Raw genomic sequence first — 23,274 nt, 5'->3', positions numbered from 1 at the left:
TTCAGGAGTCTCAAAGCGGCTACCAATCTCCTTTCCCTTCCTCACCCACAACAAACACTCTGTGAGGTGAGTGGGGCTGAGAGACTTCAGAGAAGTGTGACTGGCCCAAGGTCACCAAGCAGCTGCATGTGGAGGAGCAGAGATGCGAACCCAGTTCCCCAGATTACGAGACTACCGCTCTTAACCACTACACCACACTGGCTCTCATTTATGAACCTTATATATGAACCTGCCTGAGCTCTGAGCATCTCTGAAGCATGTTTGGTGGGGATGTGGAATTGGGCCCTCTCAGTGGCAGCTCACATGGGTGTAGCCAAGGGGGGTGGGGGCAGCTGTCCCCCTAAATCAATACAAATTAATTCAAATATGAAGTTCTGCCCCTCCTCCCAACAAAAATCCTGGCTACACCCATGGCTGCTCACAGACTTTGGCATTCCCATCCTAAAGAAGCCAGCCTGGCTCCCCCTTGTTGTTGTACACTACTGCTAGGAGTTAAAGACCTTTTCACCCCAACAGGCCTTTAGAAACTGAATGGAAAGGGCTAGTGTAGTGATGTTTTTAATGTCGTTTTCATCTGTATTTAAATGCTTTCTAATGACTATCTTTTTAGCTTTTCCTACTTTATCTGTAAGCTGCTTTGAGTCCCAGGGCTGGGAGGAAAGGTGGGATATAAAGAAAGAGAATAATAATAAAGCTCAGATCCTACAACAGTCACAAACTCACTGGTCAGCCCTTGGCAAATCACAACAATGAACCTCAGAGGGCCTTCTCCCTGGCGGAAATTATTCAAACTTCCACCCCCAGGAGGAAACAAGACATAACGGCTGATGCAAGGAACACTGCTACTACTCTGACAAATTGTTTCCTTCTTTAGAAAATATTGTGTTCTTGGGGTAGGCAGAAGTAGCATCAGAACTTTGCAGGACCAAGGCAACTGGAGGAATGTAACCTCTGACCCTGCTGTGCAGCATCCCAAACAAATAATCACTTCTCAGCTTCAATTTCACACTTCTAAAGTAGAAATTGTAATGATCTGCCTCAATGGTTTGCCACAAGGTCAAACACTTTAGCTTAAGCCAACTTTGGCATGAAAACATGAACAAGCCAGGAAATATTCTGTAAACTATAGTCTCAGTTTTATCCAAACCAAGAAAGACTCTCCTCCCTGGAAGAGAGGGGAGTGGTTGTGGGCGGGAGCCCGAGCACCGCCCCTAGCAGGGGGCGTTAGCCCCCTGCCCCCACCTCACCTGGCTGGCGCCCACGCCCCTCAGCAGGCATCCAACCAGGTGCCTCGGAAGGGGCGTGTTCAGCAGCCTTTTTGCTGCGGCGCCAGCCTCTCCCCGGCCTCATTCTTCGTTGTCGTCTCATCGCGAGTCACACCCACCCTCCACTCCCTTTGAGTTAGGGCTTAGGTCATTGGCCTTGCTATGGACCTTAGGTTGGTCGCCCTGGTTGTCCAGGGGGCCTGGTAGGAGTTTTTTTCCATTTGGCATTAGGCTTTTTGTTTTTTTCCGTCTACCTCGTAGCAATCGTCACAACTTTTGTGGTATTGGTGGGTAGGTTAGGCATTGGAATAATGTGTTGTGGTGTGTCGAAGGGCTAGGTGTGGCCATCGCCTATGCCTTCAATTTTTGGGTATTCCGTTAAAGGAATCTGGCGGTCGTGTGTTCTGTCCGATGCCTGCTTGGCGGGAGGCCATTACACGACCCTCGGTGACGTCAGAGGAGAGTCTATAGTTGAATTAGCATCAACAGGCTCCACCTACTGGTGAATAAACCCACTTGTTTTAGAGATCCAATGCCTAAGCCAATACCTTTTCACTGCTGTAATCAATAAAGTTGTGGCCTTTCCTTGCCCATTAACCTTATATCACGTGTCCTTGTGTATTCATTTCACATTGCGGGGGTCGGGTCCTCGAACCACAAAATGCAGTTAACAGCTTTGGAACAAAGATACAAAGCCGTAGTGTGAAGTTACTTAATATCTTGAAGTCATTAAACATAGCTTCCTGGTTCAGAGGAAACAGGAAATTATAGTTAACCAAAGACTGCCATGCTTGTCCGTTGGCTCCCATGAAAGGAGGCACAAACGGATGATTAATTCCTATCTCTGCTTACTGAATATCTCTACAAGGTTCATTCATACCTCTGCTTATTCAACAGAGATGAAATTGTCGGAATTAGCCCAATGAACAGTATAAAAGTGTTCTCTACTTTTAAAATGTTAAGTAAGTTGCAATTACTGTCGTTTTTATTACTATTACTGTCACTGTTACTACTATTGTTTTCAAGACTCTGTAACAGAGGTGTGCAAAGATGTAACAACGAAAGTTCTATTCTTACTTTTTGTCTTATGGAAATGGGAAAATGTTAAGGAAGACAGTGAACTGTTGTTACTCCTTTTGCACAAAACCTGGTCACAGGTTCTGTTCGACTAATGCTTGTGAATTGTGCCTCTGCATCTGCCATCTGCTACATCTGCCATCTCGACATCTGCTGCTCGATAATATTCAATGCATGCCCTCAAAACACAGCTTCTTCAACCATGTGCAGCAAAGATTCAAGCATATCCCTTGCTAGGATGGAGACAACAGCAACTATCTTAGCAGCTGAATGCAAAATGCATTTGCAAGTCTACAAAAACTCTGTATTCCACATCAATTAATATCAGCTGTGTTTTATAGCTGCCAATGTATCCAACAAAGCCGGGAACTCAAGTTGCCAGATTCCCATGCTAAAGAAGGTCCTGGTGGGCACACTCTGAAAATGTGGCTGATCATATTTAACGGCTCATTTATCAGCTAAAAGACTCAAAGGAATGTTCTTTGCTCCTCTTAAAATGAGTGGGAGTTAGATGTGGGCACAGGGAGTAGAAAGTAGTATTTTGTACCCTTTGATGTTTGAATTGCTAATTGGGGTGCTTCCTATAGTAATTTTCAGCATCAGAGGTTAACATGAACAAGAGTATTTAGAATTCTGTTTTAAGAGCTATTACCGTAAGGCTTTGTGTAATGGAAAGACAAATGTGTTAGCTTTCAGATGCTCACAGATGGAAGGAAAGAGAGAAGGGGGAAAGGAGGAAACCCAGTATTTTGCCCAAATGACTTTTAAGCAAAATGAAGCAACTGGGAGCCATCCACCTCAACATGCCACAACTCATACTATACTACACATTAGAAGTATGAGTCTGGCCATATTCCAAAGGTGAAATGATTCTACCATCAACAAACATGCCTATATGATCATTCTGCACAACTGGAAAAGGCAACTACCTCTTAGCCCTTCTTAAACCTTGTAAATTCAGTGGCCAGTTTAACAGGCCATGCTTTGATGCATGAAAGAAAGGCAGAGGACTGATAGCACCAACCATCTGGTTTGCACATCAAGGCCTCGGCGCACCCCCAAGAATAATAAAAACACATTGAGACAGAATTTTAGTTTAAAGGTTAGTGGGCAAAATTTAGGCCACAACTTTACCGATTACAGCAATGAGAGTGGTATTGGCTTAGGCATTGGCAATAACTATATCTGACTCCTCAATTAAGGACCCAATTAAACATTTGGCAAATACAAAGTTTACTAGCCAGACCACATGAGGGGCATATAAAATCTGTTTTAAATCTAAAATGCATTTCCAACTGCAACTGAGCCATTAATCGTTAAGAGAACTAAAACTTGTCAAGTATTAGGACTGAGCAATATATCAATATATCGTCCAAATCTGGTACCTTGGTATTGGTTTCATAATTTTCGCCCTGGCAATATATCACAAATAATGATCTGTGTGCTAAGCAAAAATCATGATGTGGGAAAAACTGTAAAGCCAGCTAACACCTCTTGATCACCATTTCAGGGTGAGATAATGGTATAGCACAATGTTTAGGTGGTGATATATCACAATGTTGAAAACCAGGTATCACCCAGCCCTAGTAAGTATGCAAACCCTATTGCACTGGAAGACCTCTTTTCAATGTCAAGAATACAATGGTAAGAATTCAGACAAGGGCTTCCCCCACAGACACTGGGGGAGGGAGGAAATAATAATTTTAAAAAAAACATAATTTCAGGGGTTGGGAAACTTTTTCAGCCCAAGAGTTGTATTCTTGTAAGAAGAACCTTCCAAGGACTGTGTTCCAGGGGCAGACACGGCCAGAGGTAAAAGCTGTTAGAAAACAGAACAGAAGCAAAAATTGGTGGAGGAATGGAGATGGACTGTATCTTTCTCCAGTAGCCTACATTCCAGCCACATGAAAAACAGAGGTTTGAACACCAAGACTCCTTTGAGCAAAATCATGGTCAAAGGATTCACTCCAAGCAAAAGTGATTGAGGAGAACATGGAACAGGACCACTAGGGGTCGTGGACAGGTATGTTCTGTTGTGTTTGCTATTCTTGATTTCTCTTTTATGTTTTTTGCTCAATTTTTACTCAATAAAATGGCGCCGATCCAGAGGAAACTAGTCTTGCATATGAAAAGTGATTGGAATCACTGGGAGTCACACTATCTGTTACTAGCACAGTTACAACAGGATGTAAACAAGAACCAGTAATATCTCCCAAACCTTCCCCCAGCTACTCTTGAAGGCAATTGACACAGATAGCTGTCTCAGTCCATACTAAGAGATAAATAAGTTTTCCTTCTTCAGCAATCATTGGTAAGATAAATATGGTAAAATGTCACTTGATGTATGCATTTATGTAATTGTACATTTATGGCAAATGGAGATGCTAAGGGCTTTTTTCCATCAGTTACGAAGATTTCATCAGCCATCCTTCTTGATGCTCAGAATCTACGAACTGACATACAACTGTCTACATTTCTAGTGAATGCTTTGTACAAAGGCTGTACACACAGATTCAGTTAAGCCAAGATCTTTAATGAATTATAATCACTCCCCTGTTTGGTTTTGGCAGGATGGAAGGGACTGATGTAAAGAAAATCGATAAGGCACTTAGAAGACTTTTGTCAAAGTTATTCATGCAGTTACTAAAAATTGAAAAGCGCCAAATAAGGATTTTTCCTCCTAATGCAAAATAGAAGGGAATGGGACTAGTGCCAACTTGAAGGTGCCAAAAAAGGAATACTTTTAACCTTGCTTCTTATTATTTATTCATATCACTTTTATACAAAATAAGAATCAATCCTGGGCAGATGCTTCAAATTATGATTTGTTCGATGAGAAACATTAGCGCAACAGATAGAAGGCTCAGTAAAATGCTTAAATGGGGAGATGAATTTCCTTCTTCTTTGAAGCTAATGTGAGGCTATGTGAAGCTGGTAACTTGCATTGTTAACAGTGACTAGGAGTCAGTTGGTTCACTTAAATTATTTTTGCTGAGTGGTTATTGTGAATTAAAATTCTGTCTCCGTATTTTAACCCTGAATTGCTTTATTGTGCTCTTCAACATATGAAATTGTAATTTGAACTGTTTTTATTATGTTATGTCTGTCTACTGATGGAAAGATCTGATATCCAGCAGTCCTTGTGCTACCTACCACACTGCTCCAAAGGGTTCCCCAATCTTCTTCTGCAGATGGTGTGGGGAACATGCAGAGAAAAGAGGAAGTACGCGAACAAATGTCTCTCACGAACAGAAGGAACAGAGTTTGGCGCAATGCATTGGCCTGGTTCACACATCATGATAAACCATAGCTTAAAACAAACTGTAGTTTAATGCAAAAGAGCTCCCATGATGTTCCTTCCCCATTTCTGTTGCTGACCAGCCGCAATCAGATACCAAGGTTTGTTTTGAGTTTACCACTCATGTTTCATTTGGAAAAGCAAACCATGAGCCAGACAATACAAGCAGAACTCTGGTTTGTTTCATCCACAGTAGCAGCAGGACTAGAGGAGAACCACCATGGGAATCTTTTATCCATGTACATGTAATGAATTGAATTTTGATTCTAAAAATCATATGTGAGTTTGCATTCCTGAGGCTATTCAGTCAAAACAGATGATTCACCTGCTACATCTAGACCTACTTCTTTCTTAGGTTAACTTCTAATTTAAAAGTGTAGATGAAATTAAGTCTATGGTATCTCTTAAAATTCAGCTATTCTAAATCTCCAGCCCTTCAACCTTTTTTAACTCTAGACCCATGGAAATCAATGGACACTGCCAGTTTAGGTCCATAAATTTCAACTTTGAGTAGAACTTTGTTGACTACAACTCTTATTTTATATATTTATATTAATATTAATACATGGTTTTGAAAGAAGAAATCCAACCATGGTAGACTCAATTCATAATAGACCATTTACCTTCAGTTTTTAAATTTTGCTACGTACATTTTGGGACATGGGTGGCGCTGTGGGTTAAACCACAGAGCCTAGGACTTGCCGATCAGAAGGTCAGTGGTTCGAATCCCCGCGACAGGATGAGCTCCCGTTGCTCAGTCCCATCTCCTGCCCACCTAGCAGTTTGAAAGCACGTCAAAGGTAAACAGCGTTTACGTGCGCTGCTCTGGTTCGCCAGAAGCGGCTTAGTCATGCTGGCCACATGACCCAGAAGCTGTATGCCGACTCCCTCGGCCAATAAAGCGAGATGAGCGCCACAACCCCAGTGTCGGTCACGACTGGACCTAATGGTCAGGGGTCCCTTTACCTTTACCTTACTTACATTTTTGCCTTCCTTCCTAAATACGCTACGCTTGATTTAGATTTCATTACATGTTGGCTACAGGTGAACACAGAATAAATACAGATATAGATGTGATTATCCATGAGAAACCCATGTTTGAACAAGAAGCTCCACAATGGAGAATGACAGCATACCAGCAGCGCATGCTAATAAGCTAAGTCAAGAGAGTGACGATTATCGTTATTTAATTTCTATATCGCTTAATGTATTTTAAATATCTTTAAGCGGAGTAAAGAAAACTGAAGCAACAACATACAGCTTAAACAAAAATATTACAAAAATACACAGTGACATGTAAAAATGTTACATTAATGCAAAGTTACTAATATATAAAAATTAATATCGATTCATCTGTTCATCCTCCCCTCCTACGTTTCATAGTGCGGATCAACGGAGCGGCTCACCACTGTGGTGGATTGCCTGCACTTCTTATCAGAATTTCCAGATCATTTTGATGTCCTTTGAACCAAGAAGTGTGTTAGAACATTTGAGAGTAGATAACTAAGTTGCGATCAGCACATTAGTCTGGGAGATGTGGATCATGTCAATGCGTATTGGAATTCGCAAAGACCAAATTCCTCAAGCGTACCTAATTTTCATTAGATATTCTATAAAGCAGAAAGCTCCTAAGCATTAGCCTCAGTCAGCAGACCATTCTGGGCTATTAAACAGCAATTCACCTAATACAGGAATGGTTGATAGTTCAGCAGCAGCATAACAAAACACTCGGGGGGGGGGGGATGAATGAGTGTACCTAATCAAATATCTATTTAGTTCTAGTGAAACTAAAAATAAATCTGTAGCAGCTTGGTTGAGGATTGCACAACATCTCCACACATTAAATGTGCACAGAAATAAATGTACATAGAGAAAATGGCATCGTGGTGAATCTATTTCCAAGTTTCTCAAATATACATGAAGAGCTGAACATGCAGGGATCTTACAAACATATATATATATCTGCATGTAGCAATAAATTAGCATACAGATGCCTGAATGTAGCCTATGAAAAGTGCCATCGAGAAACAGGTTTCTAATAAATAAAATGTTTATTTAATATAATTTATATTCCTCTTGATTGTAAAACAAACCTCAAGGGCTTATTAGTGGTCTGCATGTTGACACCTGCCTAATGAGAAAATTGCAGACATCACATGGCTATTATTACACATGTTTAATTAATATGCCAATTAATGCCGGAATAGACTTTTACTTTATATGCACATATAAATAGTACATGAGAGGACTCAGAAGTCATGATACATGCTACTGTCACCAAATACAGTGGAACCTCGATTTTCAAGCGTCTCAGAAGCCAAACGCCGAAAACCCAGAAGTAATTGCTTCCATTTTTTAATGCACCTAGGAAGTCGAATGGCTTCTGCTGCATGATTTTCCATTTTTTCAATGGATTTTGCCGACCGCCCACTGATCCTCGGTTTTCGAACATTTCGGAAGTTGAACAGTCTTCCAGAATTGATTACATTCAAAAACCGAGGTTCCACTGTATTGGAAGATATATTCAGAAATTCATGGAAGCCAAATTGAAGTAAGAATTTTCAGAAATAACACCTGTTCTATTCAGCGACACCTAAACAGATCAGACAGTAGGATCTCAATATGTGACTAAGTTGTTGGTGGAAGAATTGCTAGGATTTATTTGGCCTTTGGTGATTTCTTTTTTAAGAGAAGTCAAGCTTCTTCAAAAGGTGTGGGCTTTACCTGGGCCAAACAGAACAAAGTACTGGAACTTAGAATTGAAAAAGGTCACAGAACAGCTTTTTTTGTTTGTAACTACCATAAATTGTCCTATGTCCTCAGACAGGACAAAGTATAGCAAGGGTTTGTTCCTGGCCATGGCTCGCTGTTAGTGAGGAGAGAACTTACTCACAAGACCAGTTTTTGATATTTTGCTAAGCCAAACATTGGTTTAGCCCATCACAGCAGCAAAAAAGACCACAGAGGAACAAAACACCTGCAATGTCCTGTTCACATGGTCCTAGCAAGGCATAGTTAGACTTACTGTCATGTGCAAACCAGTCCACTGTTACAATTGCTTATAATCAAATTCCATTCAACAAAATTAGAAACACCTATTCCTAACATGTTTAAGTTGGGGTAGAGAGGGGGGGGGCATGAAATTTTGAAAGTATGTGAAATGGCTGTCCCAATGCAGAACTTGGTGCATCTAACAACAGTTGCCCTTCATTTATGTTTAAGTATGAAAAATGAAGCACATTGACTTGACATGAGTCTTCATTATTCTATCCATGTTGACTTCATGCTTTCACCACTGCTACATTTCACAAGTAGCTCAGGAAATAAAAATGTGATGGCATGCTACCATTACCTGGCAACACTATATATCCTTGCAGGCCCGCTATAGTAGTTTGATAGTAAATCATTTTAATGGAATATTTTAAGTCACAGTGAAACCTATGCACAAGATGATTTATCTGTTTGTAAGGGAAGGTGAGGAAATTCCATTTATGATTGAGCTGGTGAATAGTGGCTTTATTAATGTATTTTTTTGCAACAAAGATTAATGGAAGAATGGTAAGTCAGCTTCACCATTCGATGTCAGTTTAGAACAGACATTGCATTACCTAAAATAAAATCTATCTTAATAAGATCTAATGCCATGCATAAAATCCCACACTATCCATTAAAAAGGAGTTTTTGATAGGCTGCTTTAATCTTAGCTGTTTGATTCTCTTACCATGGCACGGCAAATAAATCTTTCGCCTTGGTGTATGCATTAATGCACATCCTTTGAGTCTGAAAGTCATATTTCTAAAAATAATTGGCCACATTTGGACCTCAGTCCACATGTGCAAACTGTGATGTGCTAAGAAATGCACTTATTGTAATGCCTGTGGAAAACTATTTAATTCTGTCAACTGGTTATCACTGAAAAGTGCATGTTGTTCACATTCCGAAAATGAGCACCAACACAACATGCAGAACACTGCATGTATAAGAAAAGATTCCAGGGACAGGAGATTTTTTGTTTGGTGCATTCCTTCCTCTCTGTAGCTATGAAAACCATGGTTTTCAAAAAGTGTTAGGATGGGAGAGTGTTGTCCACAGTACCCTGTTTTAAAATATTACCAACCAAGTGATAATGGACCACTGGCTAATTGGAGTTTGCTACATACAAGTGCAGAGGATGCGGGTGGTGCTGTGGGTTAAACCACAGAGCCTAGGACTTGCCGATCAGAAGGTCGGCGGTTCGAATCGCTGTGATGGGGTGGGCTCCCTTTGCTCGGTCCCTGCTTCTGCCACCCTAGCAGTTCAAAAGCATGTCAAAGTGCAAGTAGATAAATAGGTACCGCTCCAGCAGGAAGGTAAACACTGTGGTTCGCCAGAAGCAGCTTAGTCATGCTGGCCACATGACCCGGAAGCTGTACACCAGCTCCCTCGGCCAATAAAGCAAGATGAGCGCCGCAACCCCAGAGTCGGCCACAACTGGACCTAATGGTCAGGGGTCCCTTTACCTTTACATACAAGTGCTAAAGTGTTTCCTTTCTTTAAAGGAATTCCTTGCAGAATCGAATGTTGCATGAGTGAATGTCCAGTCACACAGTGGGATTTCACCTTCCTCTCAGGAGGAGAACCTCCAGTACAGTGCACAGGGGAAGAAAGTTTAGATTACTCAATCAGGCAAACAGATATTCTTGCACTTACAGAGTGTTCTTAGCGCTGTTTTGAATTCCACCCATTATTTTTGGCCTTGGGCAGATACCCTCATTTGTGGAATCACAAAGAGGAAGGGGGAAAGTAAGAGGGGATATATATAAAAAAAAATCTAATGTATACTTTGTTGGGGAAGTATTTTCCTAACTTTATTGGATGTGTTTGGAAAATGTTATTGCTCTCATGATGAGTTGTTCTGACATTCATATGCATTTAATTTTGCGAACACTTCAGTACTCTAAAGCAAACACACTTTTCATTTCAACAAACTTTCTGTCATCATAATGGTGTACTTGATAAACCAGCAGACTGATCTAGCATATGAATGCCTTTTAGAACTTTAGAAATTGACTATTTAGGAACTGAATTCTGCAGTCACTTTATCAAGGTACAGTATTTCTACAGTTCACTTTTTATCCATTATCAAACTCCTATGCAGTGAATAAAAGTGCTTAGTGTAAAGTGCACTGAAACAACCCAGTTGTTGTTGTTGTTATTTATAATATGCCCTTCCTCCTAAAGGGAGCTCAGGGTAGCTTTTCTGTTTTACACGTCCAGAAATGTAGTTGTGCAGTGGCACACCGGTTTCACATCTATTGCAGCAGAAGAGGAACAAGCCCTTGGTCAGAACTTCAACACACTTTTCATGCCATGGGATGCAGCTATGCTACCTCCACACAGTCCTGCCTCTGGCTGTACTCTTGTTGCTGCTAAAACGTCCCCATGATTCAAACAAAGGAAAGAGCAGCGCTGCTGGATGTTGCAAGGAGTCTCTGTTACCATACTATGTTGCTGTGTTGCACAATTTAGCTCTTCAGATTCACTGACCCTGCAGGCCCATCCCCAATGCTACGCAAAAGCAGACTTGCAAACATACACAAAATTGACATTACAGGAGTGACCGCGTGAGTGTGCATGTGTATGAGAGCGAGAGAGATCCAATTTATTGTATGCAGACTGAAACAGACAAGACTTATTACACCATAGGACCATAACATAGAATGATCTCGCTTTAACTCAGCTACACTATCCATTCCGTATCGGAATAAAGCTTGCATTGAAAGGACAGTTTCCACTTGCATCCTGCTTCTTGCCAAGCCAAGAGTTGTTGCAGTTTTGAAGCTAGTGTTATGCTCTTGCTCTCTTCTTCCTAGGCTTTTCAAGGAGTTAGGCATCAATAGAGACGAGCCTTCTTAACGCTTTTTCACATTATTCACCCTATGCACAAATTGCCAGTGGGTCACACAAATTCATCCCTACATATAAGCTCACTGACACCAAAAGGCTCCAGTTCTTCCGCTTGCAACTTGGGTGCTCTCCAAATGACTTGCTGTTCAGCTGTTTTCCTGCTCTGTGTTATTTATTCTGTTTGCATAGTAATAACTCTGATGAGGCATGGAGTCATTTGGGACCGTATTCTAGTGCAAGCTAAATAAAATCGGAGAAAACTGGGGAAACAACAGACATTGCAAAACACACTCATACACGTGTTAAAAAACTACTAACTCTTCTTCTAGAGACCAGCAAACAAGACCAGCGGTTTTTCTTTCTTTCTTTTTTTTTAAAAAAAAATATATATAGACATCGCACTCCTAATTTTCACATGAATACTACTTTGTATATCACGATAATTACATAATTGTACACCAAATCTGTACATGATGTACACTAAAATGCTGTTTCATATTGTGCAATGAAAAGAACTTGCTTGGTCTTCAAAGGGATCATCAAGAATCCCTCAGCCACATATTTTCATTGACTTTGTCCCTTAATTTTCTCCCCATTTAGGCATCTTCTACTCGCCCGCAGCTGAGTACATGTGAGGTGCCAGGAAAAAATACAATAATTCAATCCAAACCCAGAAATGGCGAGAGAGAACTGGAGAGTCCTTGTGGTTCATGAGGAGAACCTTCCCAGAGCCCAAAGAGGATGTCAGTGAGGGTGAAGGAAGCCTCAGAGACCTGAGGAACAGCAGGGCTTTGTTTAGGCTGCTCAGCCTCCCCGCCTAACAGCTGATGTGTGGGGTAGCACAGCAGCAGCAGCCACCTTCCCATGTGTTTTTCTGCCGGCCCCAGAGCTTGAATTCTGGCTGTGGATATTTTTGGATACAGTATTTTGGATACGGCATTTAAAGGGTCCTCCTCACTTTACATGATTTCAAATATGTGTGTGGAGGCCCAGAATGTAAACCTCACATGAGTTGGGGGGATGCCTGTACCAACATTTATTTAGATAGCTGGCTGTAGAAACTGTCTGCGGACAAACATCGGCTCCCTCGGCCAGTAAAGCGAACTGAGTGCCGCAATCCCACAGCCGTTTGTAACTGGACTTAACTGTCAGGGGACCTTTACCTTTACCTTTTTATATGTATTGCAGAGGCACAATTAGCAGCAATAAGAGATGTGAGGAGTCCTCACACAGGAAGGTGCATTTGACTCTGTTCTGCTTTGTTGTAGAATTAATTTTGCAAGGATAATAATATTTTCTGGGTAATGGCATATTTGTGAGAATTATTAGTTCCATTACACTTTCTCCTATTCCCTCCACAACACAGCCTGGAATGTTCTTCTGAATTTGGCATCCCATGGTAGATACTGCTCCAGTGAGTATCCCACTACTGAATTTAGAATACATATTTGATCCACAGTGATTCAAAAACTGAGCAACAGTGAGCAAAGTGTGTTTTGCAGATTTGGGAATTTCCATGCCTACATTTATGAGCTTCCTTTATCTCATTCCCTAGAAAGTTCCATATTTTCTCTCAAGCCTAACAAAACTGACAACTCATTAATCATTTCTAATTATATGCTGTTTGGGAGAGAAATTTCTCTGTACAAATCTTTATGCCCACAGAACTAGTTCATAATGATGCATTTATTTCTAGTCCCTTATTACAATTACTTTTTTTAAAAAAAAATCAAGTAATCCACACTTTATCATAATTGTTGTGATTGACCAGTTGTTTTTATTTCAATCATTCATTTTTAAGAGGGAGGGGGAGACTACTGTTTGACTAACTGTCAAGAAGTTATGCTTTGTTCTTTAATGTTGCTTGCAGAGCTCTCCAGCAGAAACACTTTATAATAAAAGCAGTAATAAGTACCATTTTCACAGCAGGGAAAAGAATGTTCATCTTCAAAAATGGGGTATTAATAAAATGTTATCATAATGAACAATCTAATTATGGTCACAAAGCACTACACAGTTGCTGGTATACTTATTTGTCACTTGGGGGTGTTAAAGCCTTTTCCCATCCCCCAACCAGTCTCTCTTCACAAGCTTTTTGTTTTGTGTGTGGCTGTGTTTGCAAGTCATAGTAAACCGTATGTAATGCTGTTGGGAATACAGAATTAGCTCTGACTTCCCACCTCCTCTAGCACAAATGGGAGCACCAAAACATGATGCTTAATTAGCCATAGATCTCAATTCAGGATAGTGGTTTGCATTACTCAAACACAGCCAGGAAATCAAATAAAATCTTTGTTTCACACCATGTTTTCCTTGGAGTGAAACAAACCAAAATCCCCGGTACAGACATAATGCCAAGGCAGGTACCATGGTTTGTTGCTTCCACTCACACTAGGCTAGGAGCATAATGGGAGCCAACTGCAAATTCACAATGAACTATTAACTATGGTTTACTGTGATATGTAAACACAGCCAGTGTGTGTTCTGCTTTTGAGATAGACATCTGCTTTTACAAAAATGAAAACACCCTTTTTGTTGTGTTCCCACTTTCTGTCCAAATTATCTTCATGCATCTGGCTCATCAGATCAGCAACTGACAAATGATGCATTGCAGGAGAATAATGAAACTCTTCTGTTATTCAGATGGTTACAGGCACCCAAATCGTGTGTTTAGATGGTATTCTTGGTTAGCCTCTGGAAATTTGGCAAATGCAGTCTGCCCCACTCAAGTGCAACAACAGTCCAGCTCCCCCTACTCTCTGTTCAGGCAGACTAACGTATCTTTTATTTCATACGTAATTAGAAATACACGTCCAAGTCGGAAGATGGCAACTGAGAATATATCATGGAGACATAGATTAGTTGTGCTGTATTTTATCTTATTATTTATCTTTATTTACTTGTTTATGTATTAGAAACTTTATATTGGAACTTTATTTTACAGTTGTCAAGGCCAGTGGCTAGCACAACAAATATATTGTTGTTTATCATGATTAGTTAGAAGTGGGGCAGAGAGTACCCTATATTCTTACTTCACCTATGGAGACACTTTTGAGAGCTGTCTAGTATAAATGTTCACTACTTGTGCAAAGCAAATGACAATACAGAGTGGTTGCATGGACTGTTAAAATTATCTCACTATATTCACACTATATTCACATTTGATCTCACAGGGTGAAAGCATAAACAAGTCGGCAACAACACCTAATCAAATCTATTAATCTCACAGCAGTGGGGAACACCCCAGTCTGTGAACCAAATCAGCCCAGCAAAGATCGTACGGTTTGTCATACAATGCTATTTCTCCCAAAGCACAGTCACCTGATTCACACCTGACACCATATGGGTCATATGAGTCACCATATGGCTATATAGGAAAAAACAGGAACCTTAAAGTGCTCTCCCTATTGTTACTTGTGTTCCATTGATTTCCACTTTCAATCCTCATTGTCCAACCTACACAGAGCACGTGGATGATGTCAGAGTTCATTTCCATCACAAGTATGAACCATGGCAAAAAGGCAGAAGTAGGGAACTATGTGTTCATACACAGCTTGGACAATGTCTCATAGTGATGAAGAGCAAATTAGCCATTCATACTTCAAGGGAAAGGAAATATAAATACCTATATAACCAAATCTGTTTCTAAATTGAAAGGAGGAGGGAACCAACCCCCCCCCCACAAATGTATTCTTCCTAGGTTATCACTGAGTATCTATTATGTCAGATGGACACACAAGTAACAACATATATATCCTTATTTTTAAAGGCTGGAAATCAGATATAAAAGGTCATCTGATTTCTGGCATTTACCACAAGAAAGCTGTCACTAGTGGCTTCACATAAGTGACACCTGTGAATCATGAAGCAAAACACATACAGTATATGGTCGGAGCACAAAATGTTATTTCAAAGTCATCATTGATAGCTCTGATTGACCAAGAAATACAAAGAGTCAGAACAAGATGACAAGCATTCCTATTGCTGAAAGAAAGATTGTTTGTGTTCACCAAAGTGCTTAACTACCTACAGCTCATCATTATGTAAATAAATTCTGTTTCTATAGTTTTGCCAAGGTCAGTGTCAACTTGCTTAGGTTACGTTTGATATAAATGCCTATCACACAGCATAAAATGCCAAGGGCAGCACTTTGAAAACCCAATTCATCCAAAAACCGTTGAGTGAATTTAGCTATAGCTCCCTTCTTCATTTTAAATTCTCCTATTTTTTATGTCTGAACTTCAGTATTTCTTCTGAGAGAAGAAAGAACAATTTATACATTAATAGCAACCAAAAGTACATCAAATGAAAGTAGCAACCGAATGTACATCAAATATAGCTTCTCTCCAGATTACACAAAGCAACCTGTCCACCATAAACATGAAGAGACAAACCAACAGCTATTGTAGGGACAAATCCCAGGCACTGGGAAGGAAGATATCACCAAATGCACTCACTACATGCAACTGCACACGGCACAACTGATTGTGATGTAATCATTATGTCAACTCAGTTTGAAAGAGAACAATTTCTAGGTGAAAAACACATCAGGGTTTTTCCATTTTCAAGTATAAATACTGTAACTCTGCAAAACATTTCCCTACAATCTGTAAAAAACAAACAAAAGCAAACAAATATCTTTAAAATAATAAATATATGGAAGCCACTTACCACGTAACACAGTGAGTCTTGTGGACACACTTATTTCTCCAACACTGTTGGAAGCAACACATTCATAAATAGCTTCATCTCGTGGAGTCCGTAGCGGTTGTATTCTGAGAACGGATCCAGATCCATCATCAAACTCTATTACCTATTGAAGGAAACAGGAGCTGTCACAGGTGTTGTTACAAATACCTGCCTCTCCACTAAGCCTGGGTATTTAATACATAATCTCACTGGTCTAAATTCCTCTAACATGGACATCAATGATTGATTTCATACGAGTGGAAAGGAGCAAATTTAAGAGTCACTCATATTTCTTGGCCCTAAGTAAGGGGGCTAAAATACAAAAGGTAATGCAGTTCTCAAATTTTAACTCACTATAAAACTCTTTAGTGGCGGGCTGGCCAAATTGTCATTAATTTGAAAGAGACATAAAAGAGCAGTGATGTGAGCCATGTGAGGATCACCTAGCCATGGCCATGGCATGCATAGTTACCATGACCAAATGACTGCAGGGAAAAAAATCTGTGTCACTCACATGCATATGGGGTTGGCTAGCAGCTATAATACAAAAAAAGGACAACCTCCAAGGCCAGCTCAGCCATCTTCCCCAGAGAGTTTGTTTTTGTGGCAAAGGATCCACAGTCTATTCCAGGCCTCCAACACTCAGAAGACATATATTTCATGTTTAAAATGGTAAGCAGGAATTAATGGATGCCTTTACAGATCATCCTCACCCAGGGACACTGAAAGGGTGTGAAACTGTGAGCATGCTGGTGTATTTTGGGTCTGTGACTGACTACAACCACATGGCAGATGAAAAATTGAATCTGGGAAACAAATGCTCAGCTAAGACCACATCGACAAGCTCTTTCATGACCTCAGCCTTATTGGCCGTGCAATAATTGTCCGGTGCTTTTAAAAGTGCTTGTTTAGTTTGTAAAATAACTGTATACTTCAATTTCATAAAAAAGTCAAAAAAGTTTAGAAAAAGTAAAATGTAGTAAGAACAATGCAAAACAACACACAGATCACCAGGTGTCTATTAAGTAGCATGTTTTCTTAATTTTCTGCATAAGCCTGGTGGGGAGAAAAGAGAGGCCTCAGCAAATGCTTTTAAGTCCATACAGAAAGTGCCTGTATCCAATGCTCCAAAGCCTTTTCAATGGGAGTGAGCTAACACTGAAAGCTTGGTTTTATGTTGAAGTCAAATGTGCTCACCAACTCAGGAGACAACCAGCAATGCTCCAACCAATGATCTCAGTGACTGAGCTGGGATATAAGAGCCAAGGTGGTCCCTAAGGCATCCTAGACATACGGCGTTCAGAGTTTTGTAAATTTATATAAGGACCACAAACCTAGCTCAGTTCACTAACACCTGTTGAAATTTGCAAGCACTGGTGGATGGGAGGCAGGAATCCCCTAACTGCAACCGCAGTGGTTGAATAAGGATAGTTTAACTCCATGGAGATTTCAGGGAATTTGCTGGCTTCTCTTGCCACCTTTTAAACAAACACAGATAGAGCCATATTCCCTGTTCCTAACTTCTAGAAAACTAGGATAAATGGCAAGTTTGCCCCTGCCCTGAAATTCACTCAAGATGGAAGGGGAATCCATCCAAACTTAAACAAATGTGTGCTAAAAGCCTGTTCAAAAGAGTCAATTCAAACTCTCCTGGGGTAATAAATAATGGATGATATCTTTTTTAGCCTTTCATATAAGTTTCAGTTTACTGGGGGGAAAATGCATTCTTCCCTAGACTTTGATCTGCATTTGTAAAAATTGGAAATTAGAAATTGAACAGCCGCTGAAGCCTAATACAAGAGGCACTTCAATACTTAAAGGATCATGGGAAGGAAAGCGTTTGACTTACAGATCATGTACACTTCTCTTCTTCATATAATGCTTGTCTAGTTCCTTGTTTCACACAATCCCTGCATAGTTTATATGTCTTTGGTGTATGTCAATTAATCTTGGGGAACGTGCAGCCTCCCACAAAGCAGCTAAAATGTTCAGATATCATTTTCTGGAATAGGCAAGGAAGCATAAGTAGATTGTGGGTTTCAAGATGGGAGGTAAGGAAGGAGAGAAACCTCTTCTTCACCGTACGCCTCTTATTCTGCTTTGGGGTTGTAATAAAAACATAGCAAAAGCAATATAAACAAACTTAAATATTTTGCAGAGTTATACTTCTAGATCTATATTTCCCTAGACTAATGTTGTGCTATATATCAACTAGGACTAATAAAGCATTATATGCTGCCATATAATAAAGCATTATATGCTGCCCATGGCACAACAAATGCTTAGTAAGGGAGGCATGATCATAGTGCAATTACAGCACCTTGCATAGCTCCAAACATGCAATTTGCTCCAACAAGCTCTGGAACCCAACAATTTGGTTGGTGTGAGTAGGACTCCTGACACAGAAGTGAGTAATTAAGTTCTTGCTTAACCACTCCTATTGAATATGTATTATCACATTCAGAATCTGCTGATATTGTGAAGCACACATATCCAAGGTAGTCAGTGTGATGTCCTCCATCTGTTGTTGGACCACAACTACAACTTCCATTAGCCCCATCCAGAACCTCTAGTTACCAGGAATGATGGGACCCCAAAACCAACAACACATAAGTTCATGTGCTTTGCCTCAACAATTCTATACCATTTGAGCCTTGTAACAACCAGAGAAAACTCCAGATTATTATTTGAGGTTAACATGTATATAGAACATTCATCATGTCTATGAACAGAGGAGTGGGAAGGGCTGAAGGCCAACTGCAGTTCTTTGCCACACACACTGGCCCAAAACAGTTATGAATGCAAACTAAAATGATATAGCAAACATATTTGTTCCTAACCTGGTTTGCTTACAGAAGTTCCAACAACACAAGTATCAGAAACAACAACCACCAAGTATTAAAGTGTGTGAAGCGGATAGCATCTAGCTTTCACACAGCTGTCAATGTTGGGATTCAGTTCTTTTTCATCTCAGGAAACTAATTAAAAGAAACACTTAAGAAGAAAGGCAGTGGAGAATACTTATTCAGATATATCATATACACTTCCATAAAAAATATATTTAAAAGAAAAGAAAAGAAAGAAATGTATTTTCTGTTCCTTTAAAGTAGTAATAATCAGGACTAAAACCCAAACTTGTGATTTACAGATGAATCTAATGCTTGGGTGCAAGGAGAGGGAAATGAGTGCCTCTCAGCAATGTATGTAAGAAAATTTGCAGCAAGAGCGTCCTTTGGGATGACGTCATTAAAGTCAGCAAAGAGGGAGAAGAAAGGGAAGCAGAGAATTATAGCAATGTGGAGCAATAATTCAATAATCCCTCACTTGTTTCTTATGCAGCATTAGGCTGCCATATTGACCAGGAATATGATAAACCATATCATATAATTTTAACAATATGATTCAACCCCACAAGAGGCCATGATGGCCACCAACTTTGATGGCTTAGAGAGGATAAAAGCCTTATCCTCTGTGGGTTTTCGAATCCTATCAATGACTACCAGTAATGAAAATGGTCCTCCTCTTAATGGCAGAGGCAGTATACTTCTGAATTCTGGATGGTGGAAACAACAGGAGCAAGGGTGTTGTGGTGGTCCTGTTTTCACGTTTCCAATAGGCATCCAGTTGGCTGTGAGAACAAGATGCTGGACTAAATAAGCCACTCACCTGATCTCAGCAGGATCTCACTATGTTCTTAAGATGCTATAACCTACTATCTACCATGCTTCTATTTATGATTGCTTTTGTCCACATTGTTTGTGTACAGTGGTACCTCGGATTACATACGCTTCAGGTTACAAACACTTCAGGTTACAGACTCCGTTAACCCAGAAATAGTGCTTCAGGTTAAGAACTTTGCTTCAGGATGAGAACAGAAATTGTGCTCCGGTGGTGTGGCAGCAGCAGGAGGCCCCATTAGCTAAAGTGGTGCTTCAGGTTAAGAACAATTTCAGGTTAAGTACGGACCTCCAGAATGAATTAAGTACTTAACCCAAGGTACCACTGTATTCATTTCCTCCCATCAACCTGTAAACAACAAAGAACTTCCCAAATACTGATACTAAACATAAAATCTGAGTATGCTGGACCAGTATGCAGGCCATTAGCATACATGCAGCCGTGCCATCTCACATACGATGGAAGGGGATCAGCAGCAGCAAGGGGCTTTGGGGCACAGTGTACCATGCATGGGGGGGGGAAGCAAGGCTGAAGAAGAGAACCACAATGCCAACACCAAATTGGCACACTATTACTAACATTGTGATTGTATTGCTTCTGTAATGCTGATGCCCACTGCTGTTCATAAACCCATTACATTATCCACTACCCTTATGAGTTTTTAACCTAGCTTGAATATTCTTTCCAGTGTTTTCCCAAAATCATACTTCTAACTCTTCAGCAAAAACCACCACAGATGACATTGGGAACTGGATTTCTGCCTTCCACTGCACAGGTCATTGAGAAGAACAGCATAGCCAACCCAAGTAAGCAGAAAACAAAAGAAGAATGCAGAGTAGGGATTAAAAAATAAATAAATTCATAACACATCTCACTCTCAGTCTGGTCAGAGGTTATGTGGAGAACTGTTATAAACTGAACTGGAATTTCTCTTTAGGGAGAGATCCAAAAATGTGTGTAGTGAGGTTGTTTTTGTTTTCTTCCGGTACACCAATGTAAGCATCAATGCCGCAGTTCTAATACGATAACTGTTCAAAAGCAACAGGGAATAATCAGGCGATATTAAAGTAAATGTTTTTCAGAGGAACAGAACAATGGACCTAATACCTCAAATCTCTGATTGCTGACTTTCTTGCCCTTTTTGTTCCAGACAATCTTAGGTCTCGGGTCTCCCGTAGCTTGGCAGATGAATGATGCGACTCCCCCAGAAACTCCTATCTGGTCAACGGGTGTTCTTGTAAACTTTGGTGGTGCTAAAAAAGAAAAAGAAAAAACAGCAAAATAAATCTATGCAAGAAATATCCAAAAGAGCGTGTCAAGCTGTCAAAAGAACTAAAATAGAAATCTGTTGTTTCTCTAAAAACAATATTAACCCTTAAAGCAAGGGAAATTAAAGCTGGCATGTAGCTGGATACATTAAAATATTCCAGCACAGAAGGCACTTCCAGGTAGGAATTAACATGCTGTGTGCATGTGATCATCTCATATACAGTGTGCATTAGGGTGGGAATCGGGTGTCCTGCAGATGTTGTTGGACTACATCTCCCATTAACCCTGACCATAAACCCTCCCTTTAGCCATGCCGAAAGGGAGACAGAATCTAACAACATTTATAGGGTTTATATACCATGGGTTCCCCTTGCTTAATGTACATGAACTAGGATACTGTGTCCAATTGTGCATGTATAGTTGAAAATTTACACAAATGTAAAATCAGCAGAGGGACATGGGTGGTGCTGTGGGTTAAACCACAGAGCCTAGGACTTGCTGATCAGAAGGTCGGCAGTTTGAATCCCCGCGACGGAGTGAGCTCCCGTTGCTCGGTCCCTGCTCCTGCCCACCTAGCAGTTCAAAAACACAAAAAGTGCAAGTAGATGAATAGGTACTGCTCCGGCGGGAAGGTAAATGACATTTCTGTGCGCTGCTCTGGTTCGCCAGAAGCAGCTTAGTCATGCTGGCCACATGACCTGGAAGCTGTACGCTGGCTCCCTTGGCCAGTAAAGCGAGATGAGCACCGCAACCCCAGAGTCGGTCACGACTGGACCTAATGGTCAGGGGTCCCTTTACCTTTAAAATTAGCACACCGTGTGATTTTTACAGATGTAAAGCATTCCTACACTTGAGTTTCTTCTATGCAGGAATTCTTACATAGAACCACAGAAATCTAGAGCAGGAAGGGACCACGAGAACGATCTCGTCCAACCCCCTGCAATACAGGAATCTTTTGCTCTACTGACTAAACTATTCAGCAGTGTGAAGCTGCCCCTAAGAGATTTTAACACATATCTATATTAACAAGGAAAAGAACAAATATATAAGATGTATTTATTTCTCCATTGTAACATTTTAAATTTTAGAAGAATTCAAATGTCTTTTCTGTACAAAATAGACTGTACAGCTAGCAATTTTAATCACCAAAGCCTTCTCATATCCAAATTACAGCATGCTTTTGCATGCACAAAGACACCAGTAGAAGCTATTATGAAAAGAATATGTGTTCATAAACAGAGTACAAAGCCTAAAGGTTATATCTTCCTCTTTAAAATAAGTATGCACTTACACATGTATTGCTGAAGCAGAGGACATGTTTTTCTGTCTAGGGCCACATTTTCTTAAGGGTATCTGTTAGGAGTTGCATTGCACTGCCATTCCCTACTCCCTGACACACCAGGGCAAAATTTAGGTTTGATGAGGCCCTAAGCTACTGAAGGTAATGGGGCCCTTTATATGGCCAGCTGTCAACAACAAATTGTCACTGTTTTTTGTGTTGAATATCTGCTATATGGTAATTTATGGACTTAATAGGTATATAAATCCATTTGCACATACCAAATTATGTATTTTATCAAAGTAATTGTTGAACTGAAATATAATTAGGAAGAAGTATATTAATATTATTATTATTTTTCCTTTTAAAAAAATTGGGGCCCCAAGAGAGTGGGGCATTAAGCTATAGCTTGTTTAGCTTATACGTAAATCTGGCACTGGACACACCCATATCTCTCACCTCCACCTATAATTCTTGTCAGTGGTCTGAAGCAATCACTTGCAGGGAGCTTTTGAAAACAGTTGGAGGCTCACATATGTCTCTACGGTCACAAGCCGCCCAACCAGGTAAGAACAGAACTGTTCAATGAATATAATTCTCAATAGTTTCGCCCATGACTGACCAAACATAGTGAAAAAAGAAAACTGGGAGTCAAGGTGGAAGTACTGATAAGAGTGTTTACAGATGAAGAACAGAACAAAGCATGTAAGAGGCAGTAGAATCCATATGATATCCAACCCAAGGCCTAGCCATTATGCATGCTTGCATCTAGCAGGTGTCTGATGGTCCTGAAAATTCATAATAAAGACCACTTGCCAAAACTGCCTTCCCTG

General features: G+C 40.3%; 1 protein-coding gene across 43 annotated transcripts in view; it reads right to left on the bottom strand.

Moving 5' to 3' along the window:
• PTPRD (protein tyrosine phosphatase receptor type D) overlaps positions 1-23,274 on the bottom strand; it is a 1,161,589-nt gene that overhangs the window by 234,160 nt on the left and 904,155 nt on the right. For all 43 annotated transcript variants that reach the window (XM_083718180.1, XM_083718169.1, XM_083718207.1 and 40 more), the window contains 2 exons: positions 21,001-21,146; positions 16,198-16,339 (listed from right to left, as the gene is read on the bottom strand). In XM_083718180.1, the coding sequence (XP_083574306.1) occupies positions 16,198-16,339; positions 21,001-21,146 (288 nt within the window). The remainder of the gene's footprint in view (positions 1-16,197; positions 16,340-21,000; positions 21,147-23,274) is intronic.

Source organism: Podarcis gaigeae, assembly GCF_964106915.1.
Source record: "Podarcis gaigeae genome assembly, chromosome: 17".
In the NCBI taxonomy this organism is placed as follows: domain Eukaryota; kingdom Metazoa; phylum Chordata; class Lepidosauria; order Squamata; family Lacertidae; genus Podarcis; species Podarcis gaigeae.
This window is presented reverse-complemented; position numbering and strand designations above follow the sequence as displayed.